The sequence below is a fragment of the Limulus polyphemus genome, unplaced genomic scaffold, assembly GCF_000517525.1.
Source record: "Limulus polyphemus unplaced genomic scaffold, Limulus_polyphemus-2.1.2 Scaffold964, whole genome shotgun sequence".
NCBI lineage: Eukaryota > Metazoa > Arthropoda > Merostomata > Xiphosura > Limulidae > Limulus > Limulus polyphemus.
In genome coordinates this window covers 360,819-370,258 of record NW_013666574.1, presented here as the reverse complement: position 1 = coordinate 370,258, position 9,440 = coordinate 360,819, and the positions used below count along the sequence as shown (strand labels likewise).

At 35.9% G+C, this 9,440-nt stretch overlaps 2 protein-coding genes across 3 annotated transcripts in view; one reads left to right on the top strand and one right to left on the bottom strand.

The window, feature by feature from the left end:
- The window catches only part of LOC106461461 (wiskott-Aldrich syndrome protein family member 2-like), an 87,781-nt gene that overhangs the window by 6,538 nt on the left and 71,803 nt on the right, over positions 1–9,440 (bottom strand). The window lies entirely within an intron of this gene.
- The window catches only part of LOC106461457 (protein still life, isoforms C/SIF type 2-like), a gene marked incomplete at its 5' end in the record, with an annotated part of 40,130 nt that overhangs the window by 10,625 nt on the left and 20,065 nt on the right, over positions 1–9,440 (top strand). The window contains 1 exon segment of the mRNA XM_022388427.1: positions 8,852–9,046. Coding sequence (XP_022244135.1) covers positions 8,852–9,046 — 195 coding nt within the window.

The following is a 9,440-nucleotide window of genomic DNA, read 5'->3' as shown; positions in this document are numbered from 1 at the left end:
TATATATATATATATATATATATACTGTGTTCTCTATGAGGTTTTTAAGATCAACGAATACAGGTTAAATGTAGTATATGTATATATAATGAATAGAGGTTATATTTGGTAAACAGTATATCACTACCGCTGCATGGATCCTACATCTTTAAATCTAACGGGTATATCATAATATCTCAGATTGTAACTTGGTATTAGTTATTTTCTTCTTGTTGCTAAGTTTTGTTGTTCGTCTTACCTTGTTTGTTTGAACTTAAGCACAAAGCTACACAATGGGATATCTGTCCTCTTCCCACCACGGGTATATATATAAACCCAGTTTCTAGCGTTGTAAGTCCGCAGACATACCGCTGTGACACTAGGGAGCGTTGTTCTTACTGGTGCTTAACTCCAGAATTAAGCACTTTGTTTTATCTATTTATGCACCAACTTGCCAATAGGTCCACATCTTCGTTGGTTACAGGGTCTCTAGTAAGGTATGAGTCACATAACAGGGTCTCTAGTAAGGTATGAGTCACATAACAGGGTCTCTAGTAAGGTATGAGTCACATAACAGGGTCTAGTAAGGTATGAGTCATATAATAACAGGATCTCTAATAAGGTATGAGTTACATAACACGGTCTCTAGTAAAGTATGAGTCATATAATAACAGGGTCTCTAATAAGGTATGAGTCACATAACAGGGACTCTAGTAAGGTATAAGTCATATAATAACAAGGTCTCTAGTAAAGTATGAGTCACATACCAGTGTCTCTAGTAAGGTATGAGTCACATAACAAGGTCTCTAGTAAAGTATGAGTCACATAACAGGTCTCTAATATGGTATGAGTCACATAACACGGTCTCTAGTAAGGTATGAGTCACACAACAGGGTCTATAGTAAGGTATGAGTCACATAACAGGGTCTATAGTAAGGTATGAGACACATAACAGGGTCTATAGTAAGGTATGAGACACATAACAGGGTCTAGTAAGGTATGAGTCACATAACAGGGTCTCTAAAAAGATTGAGTCACATAACAGGGTCTCTAGTAAGGTATGAGACACATAACAGGGTCTAGTAAGGTATGAGTCACATAACAGGGTCTCTAAAAAGATTGAGTCACATAACAGGGTCTCTAGTAAGGTATGAATCACATAACAGGGTCTAGTAAGGTATGAGTCACATAACAGGGTCTCTAGTAAGGTATGAATCACATAACAGGGTCTAGTAATGTATGAGTCACATAACAGGGTCTCTAGTAAGGTATGAATCACATAACAGGGTCTAGTAAGGTATGAGTCACATAACAGGGTCTCTAGTAAGGTATGAATCACATAACAGGGTCTAGTAATGTATGAGTCACATAACAGGGATCTAGTAAGGTATGAGTCACCTAACAGGTCTCTAGTAAGGTATGAGTCATATAATAACAAGGTCTCTAATAAGGTATGAGTCACATACCAGGGTCTCTAGTAAGGTATGAGTCACATAACAGGGTCTCTAGTAAGGTATGAATCACATAACAGGGTCTCTAGTAAGGTATGAATCACATGACAGGGTCTATAGTAAGGTATGAATCACATAACAGGGTCTCTAGTAAGGTATGAGTCACATAACAGGGTCTCTAGTAAGGTATGAATCACATGACAGGGTCTAGTAAGGAATGAGTCACATAACAGGTCTCTAGTAAGGTATGATACACATAACAGGTCTCTAGTAAGGTATGAGACACATAACAGGTTCTCTAGTAAGGTATGAGTCACATACCAGGGTCTCTAGTAAGGTATGAGTCACATAACAGGGTCTCTAGTAAGGTATGAGTCACATAACAGGGTCTCTAGTAAAACGTTAAACAAAAATGTCATCAATATTGTAAATGGCCTCCACTATTTACTACTGGGGTCTTCTTACATATTTTATCCAGTTTCACCCACTTTTTTGGGCCAATTCGTGACACTGTTTTAGCAGGGAAAAATGTGATGTGATTTGTGGACCACACCGGAAGTGAAGGGTATAAAAACAAGCTGGTAATTTACATCTTATTTATTTCTCATCATAGATTCAAAAGTGCTGTTTATACCGCTTTTCAATTTCACGTAAAATTTAATTGACTGTTTCGTTTATTTCGAATATATCAACATTTACAATACTTTACAAACGTTTCGTTTATTTAGAATATATCAACATTTGCAATATTTTACAAACGTTTCGTTCATGTCAAATATATCAACATTTGCAATACTTTACAAACGTTTCGTTTATTTTGAATATATTAACATTTGCAATATTTTACAAACGTTTCGTTCATGTCAAATATATCAAAATTTGCAATACTTTACAAACGTTTCGTTTATTTCGAATATATCAAAATTTGCAATACTTTACAAACGTTTCGTTTATTTCGAATATATCAACATTTGCAATATTTTACAAACGTTTCATTCATGTCAAATATATCAACATTTGCAATACTTTACAAACGTTTCGTTTATGTCGAATATATCTATACATAACATTTGCAATACTTTACAAACAACTATAAAAGACGTTTCTATTGAAATATTTCAACTACCGTTTCTTTAAAACGTTTCTTTCTCCACTGTTTGGGATTTCGCTATCTAATGATTCATCCGGTACCTTACTTATACGATCAGCTAAGCGTACTGAAAAAGATAATTATAATCAACAGTAAAGCTGGACTAGTGGGGTAATTTATCACGTGGGCGCTAACACTGACCAATCGCCACTGCAAAATGCACTTGTACTGAATAAATCTCTATTTAGCTTATGTGCTATAGAATTAACTGAAAAAAATGCATAAGTAAAAACTAGCATTGGATTTGTTCTATCTAGTCACTATCAGTACGACCCCCTACCCCCTTTCATTTAACATTTTAGCGGCACGATCACAACGAATGGTAACGAGTGAGTAATGCAGAATCACTTAAGCCCCCCTTCCCTCACCCCCTTCCAGGACAAAAATAATTTATTCCACAAAATGGTAAAGAGCTTTGAAGTTTCCTGCGATGAACAGCTATAAGCAGAGTGAAATGGTTGTGACTGATAAATTCTCAAATTGCCAATCACAAGAATGCAGAATCTAAGCGATCAAACCCATTCGCAGGCGCTTAACTTGTGTTCTGTGTGTTTAACTAAGATTTATACTATGTACGACAGGCCGTTATCTGTTGTTTTAGCCAAACGCTTTCAGCGTCATTGAAAATATTCATATAAATATAACATATACGAAGTATAGCACACCCACCGCGGATGTTACCATACAAAAACCATTGTAAGAATGATACTCCTGAAAACAATATTTTTTTTTCTCTTCTATCTTTACAATTTTTAGAGTCGTATATCGTGTCGATAATAACTACGTCAAAACGAGGTACAGATCTTATCCGTTTGTTTGATAGTTTTTTTGTAATTAAGCACAAAGCTGCACAATGGGCTAACTGTCCCCCCCCCCCAGTGGCACAGCGGTATGTCTGCGGACTTACAACGTTAGAATCCGGGTTTCGATACCCGTGGTGGGCAGAGCCAACGGAAATGATGTCAAAAGTAGACGGTCACCGCCCACTTACACTTGATTTGTTATGTCCTGTGTTACAAGATTCAATTTGTTACAACATCAAGTCTCGAAATGATTGTTTAAATTAAAACAAAACAGAAGCTACTTTATATGACAGTGTATGACGAATATAATTTCATTTTTGCCGACGGCTTAAAACTGCTTTAAAACTGAAATAAGTTTTTAATTATTATGGGATTTATATGTGGTCGCCATTTTGAAATCCGAATGTTTATCTTTCAATTAACTGATTAACCTGTCATATTTTTATGCTACAGTAACAACAGTTTATTGATCGTATTTTTTAATAGTAGATTATCTTTATGTTAAAAATATGACTTTTCATGGTTCACTAGAGAATTTCGGCTATTATGTATAAACTGATAAATGTGTGTGTGTTAAGCCTACATTTTTTAGGCAATCCTCACACTTTCAACACCACGCTTACGTTTGAGCGGGAAAAAAAAAAGATAATCCTCCATTATTTATGTATCAAAACAGATTTATTTTAGAAATATCCAAACTGTCACACTCCTTTTAATAACATCGTGATAAAAATTCCAGTTTCAGCAAATGTAAAAATAAAAAAAAAGGGCCAGAGAATTAATGAAACTTATGTCGGTTTTCTTGCCTTGTCTGTATCAAACTGTTTTTGATGTTAGTTTGAAAGTGTGTTTTAACTATTTTTGTTAACAACCAAAGCTGTTTTTTTTTTATTCAACTCCTATATGTGTTGGTGCAGCACATGAGAGACCTGGTAGCATGGTATGCGGATACCTTACAAAAGGTAATTTTGAATTTGTTTCATTTTTCCACCCCACCCCTTGTTGGGCTTTTTTCAATTTCTTCCCTCACGTTTCTTGTTTTGTTTCTTCGTTACATATGTTTAAGTTCCGAATTTATTGATTTATTTACTTTTTTGATTTCACACCAGGTTGTTTGTTGGTTTTGTTTTTTCTATTATTGCACGAGTAAATTGGCATTTGTGTAGTAGCCATGGCAACGGTATGTAGTTTTGTTCGTAGTTTGCATTGTGCTTTGTGTAGTTTGTTTACACTTTTTTTTATTCGTGCGCAAATGTGCTGCATAAAATGTGTGTGTGTGTGTGTGTGTTACGAATTGTTATATGTATTCTTTATAGATGTTAATACGTTTTTGTGGTGTGTTCATTTTTTTTATTTATTTAGGCTTAACTAACTGTCATAATTGATATTACAGATGCTCATTTAGTTTGAACATATTGCAGTCATATAAACGTTGGATTTGTGATGTTATTTTTTTCATGTTTTCAGAATATCTCGATTTCCACGTCTAAAAGGCTAACAAGATAAACACTAGCAGGTTTCAAAATATCGACATCGTTCTGAAACTTCCTTGCTAAAGTATTCCTTTATTGTTCCTAGAAACCACCATTATAAGTTATTCTAACCAAAATTTGTTTCTTGTTGTTGTTTTTGTAACGGAAACTGAGGTAAATCGTGATCATCGAACATGTTCGCCCTTTCAGCCATGGGGGCGTTATAATGTGACAGTCAATCCCACTATTCGTTATTAAAAGAGTAGCCTAAAAGTTGGCGGTGGATGGTGTTGACTAGCTGTCTTCCCTTTAGTCTTTCACTGCTAAATTAGGGATGGCTAACGCAGATAGCCATCGTGTAGCTTTGCGTGAAATTGAAACAAACCGAAATCTTTCTCTAGCTAATACAGAGGGGTGGTTTATGTATAAAGAGTTAAATGCCACTGCCAACAGCTCCTTGATCATTAAAGGTTTCTTGGTGTTAAGTCCATATAATAACTTTTAATGCAAGAAACGTCTATTATACACAGAGAGAAAAAAAAAGAGGGATGGAGTACGTTATATTAAAACGTTTTGGGGTCGTCTACATGTCCAATTATTCTCTGTCTGATGATTCTGCAGCGTAGTTTCCACTGTAAGGGGCTCCATCGTAAGGTTGTATTGTCTAAAACAAACCCCTCCTCCCTGCATACTTTCCGTAAGCCATCTAATGTATGAGAACGATGGTTATGCTAGTGCCCGTTTCAAAAGAAATCTTTAGGCGCTACATCCAAGAACTTGACTGGTATGTCTTCATGCGGAATAGCATGAATACTCGTTTTATTCTCCAGCCACTTGAGGTATGTGACAGTTGAAAAAATATATCATAGAAGCAACTATTGTCACTTTTTCAGATGAAGATCCTTCTTGATTAATTTATGTACGGTTTCCTGGGGTACATGGACTGCTTTTTCCACTGCCATTTTGTCAGTGTTACAAGACGCCACATTTTGCTTACCGCTAGTTGAGTACTTGTTGCAGGTCTTTGCTGGGTGGTCTCAGTACCCCAAGTTGATCCATAGCCCTTAGTTTTTCAAGACCATTAAGTACAAAATATATCTCCATCTTGGAAGTTCTAAATCCCCGATCTAAACATATCTTTATGGTCTGAGTGTATGAATATTTTGCGACCATTTTTTGGTGGCAGAACCCTACCAGCGTATTACAACGCCAAAATGTAGTTCTGATATCTTCTGCTCCAATACGACTTAATATCGACTGTGATTGATACGTAACTTGCCGATTTGAATATTCAAATCTATCCTTAACTAGATAAAGTTCGCTAATTCCGCTCGATGCTAGTAGAATCTTGTCATCTAGTTCATTAATTCTACAACTTCTGGAAAGTCTTCATCTCATTGCTCTACTTAACGAGTGTTTTTGAGTTCAGATGAAAGCTTTCAATTTTCCAAAAACATACATTGTTCTATTTCACAATTCTGGAAACGCGTAGTGGCCTTTGGTTTATGTGGAAATAAGTTGTTTTTTTATAGAATTTTCGCGCAAAACTACACACTGCACAGAGTCGTCCCTAATTTTGAACTGATAGACAAGTGGAAAGAGAGCTAGTTAACAGGCTCACCAACAACTGTTTGGCAGCCTAGTGGCGGGCTTGTGACAGTTTTGATAGTTTAAGCACACGATATATCTGTATATCTTCAACGAACTGAAAATGGTCTGGGCAAGGCCTGGTGCTTAGAGCACTCGAATCGCAATCTGCAGCTCGCAGGTTCGAATCCATTCACCGAAGGGGCGCTGTAATGTAACGACCAATCCCATTATTCGTTGGTAAAAGATAGCCCAAAAGTTTGCGGTGGGTGATGTTAACTAGCTGCCTTCCCTCTAGTCTATCACTTCAAAAATAGGGACGGCTAGCGCAGATTGCCCTTGAGTAGCCTTGTGGGAAGTTCAACAAACGAACAAAGAACAAATTGAACTCAGCGTATGTCACGTCCCGCAAATTCTCGTCCCTATGGAGCGCGTTTCTCACTCGTTAGGGCTTGCCTAACTCAAGCTCTCCTGCTGGCATGGCAACGGGCCCGTCTGGTACATTTTGTTCTTTGTTGTAGCAAATTTACTCTTATATATAAATAGTCATTTATCATCGGTTATTTTATCAAACTGTCATAGAGTGTTACAACTAAAATATAATTAATTTAAAAAAAAAACTCGATCAGAGGACATGAACTTGGGAATTCTACATGAGGCGGTGGCTACTCTTATCTGCCCGAATAGTGAAATCTGACTGTCATTCTTATCGCGCACCAAAGGGAGAAGGTCGTTGTTGCGACAACGGGACGTGAACCATAAACCATTGGGTATTCAGTCCCAGTACGCTACCCACTAGGCCACGCTCAACTCGGTTATAGATATTTCAATGACTGTTTCATTACATTGGCATGGTTTCTTTTAAAACTGTCATAAGTACCGATTTAAACATGCCAAATATTTGTTGATGATGAATGGGAAAAAATGACTTATAGGTACAAAATGTATGGTTAAAGTACGTCTAGTACATATAATATGTATTTTTTTTTGTATGTGTTTAATTTTATTAATCTGTTAATTTTTTGGCACGAAATAATGCAACACGTTCATGCCCTTTCAGTGTTATCACGAGTAAAAGAGACAATATTCTTTCTAGCCACTGATCAGCATTTTGTTAGCCCTCTCCTGATATGCTTTATTAGAAATAGGAAGAATTTAGTTTCAAGACAGGAAACAATTTTCTTAGGGATTATTAGTTATCATATTTTATTAATAATTCTGCTTTGCTATAGTTGAATTTACTTCATTTCAGAACGTCCACCTTGGCAAGGACATTTTTAGTACCTGCTTTTTTTTCTAAGTATTTCTTCTTTATACTAAGCCTTTTTTTTCATTTATACTAAGCCTTTTTTTTTTCATTTATACTAAGCCTTTTTTTCATTTATACTAAGCCTTTTTTTTTCATTTATACTAAGCCTTTTTTTTTTACTTTTACTAAGCCTTTTCTTCTTTTTACCAAGCCTTTTTTTTTTCTTTAATAATACTGAGTTGGTTTTGTACTTTACCAATTCGGTTTGAATATAGAAAAAAAAATCAGAGTTCAAGGAAATTCTCATCTGTAATTTCTAGTCCAAAATCCCATGCACTTAGAAAATTAACTTAAAGTCGGTTAATTAAATTACTGAGCTCCAAAAAACAAATCCGCATGAATGAGGCGATTCGATATTTCTCTCTTTGCTTACTTGTTTTAGCGCAATGCTACACAATAGGATATCTGCGCTCTGTCCACCACGAGGAATCGAGCCCCGGATTTTAGCGTTGTAAGCCTACAAACCTAGCGCCGAATCATTGGAGAGGCAAGATTTAGTTCTAATACTGAATGTTCATGTTCATATCGGAAATTAATGTTCCCAAAAGTTTCAAATGTTTTGATAGATTTACGAAATGAAAGAAAGCATTTCGTGAAGAAATTGTTTAACATAAAAAAAAACTAAATATTTCCCGATAAAGCTTTCTATGTATATACATTTCCTGCAGTACAAAAGAACATATTTGAAAGACATTGTTACCTGACTACATCTGTCTAGGAAATTTTTGTCGACGTTTCGAGCTACTTGCATAGGTCTTTATCATATCTGATGTTAGCAACTTGAAACGTCCAAAACGTCTTACACAGATCCAGTCCATTAACAGTGCCTTTCAAATATACATTTAATGCAACAAAAAAAAATGGTTGTGTAAGGTATTTAAACTAGAATTCTAAATCTATATTGAATCCGAATACTTTACATACTATCCATCAGTAACTGAAAAACTTTTTCTGTTGTTTTGGGGTTGTTGTTGTTGTTTTTTTTTTGTAATTAAATTTCCGACCAATAGAAGAAAGAACGTTATTATGAATAGGAATTTCTTGTGTTTGTTACATACGTCGAACACCTCCAACGAAATACACTTTTCCTTTTTTTCCAGCATTTGAACAATCTTCTTGAACATTATCTCGAACCTATGAAGAAAGAGTCGTTTATTTCAAACGCTGAGATCACTGCACTGTTTGGAAATATACAAGAAATCGTCCAGTTTCAACGGACGTTTTTACAAAGTCTGGAGGAGGCGATCTCTGCAGAACCCGAATTCAATAAATTTGAAAATCCTAGTCAATTTAAGGTTCGTTTCTCGCCGCATTATCTTCATATTTTCTAAACTTTGTATTCCACTGTACGTTTCTTAAACCCTCTGTTCCACTGTACTTTTCTTAAACCCTCTGTTCCACTGAACGTTACCTAAACCCTCTGTTCCACTGAACGTTACCTAAACCCTCTGTTCCACTGAATGTTTCCTAAACCCTCTGTTCCACTGTACGTTTCTTAAACCCTCTGTTCCACTGAATGTTTCCTAAACCCTCTGTTCCACTGTACATTTCTTAAACCCTCTGTTCTACTATACGTTTCTTAAACCCTCTGTTCCACTGTACGTTTCTTAAACCCTCTGTTCCACTGAATGTTTCCTAAACCCTCTGTTCCACTGTACATTTCTTAAACCCTCTGTTCTACTATACGTT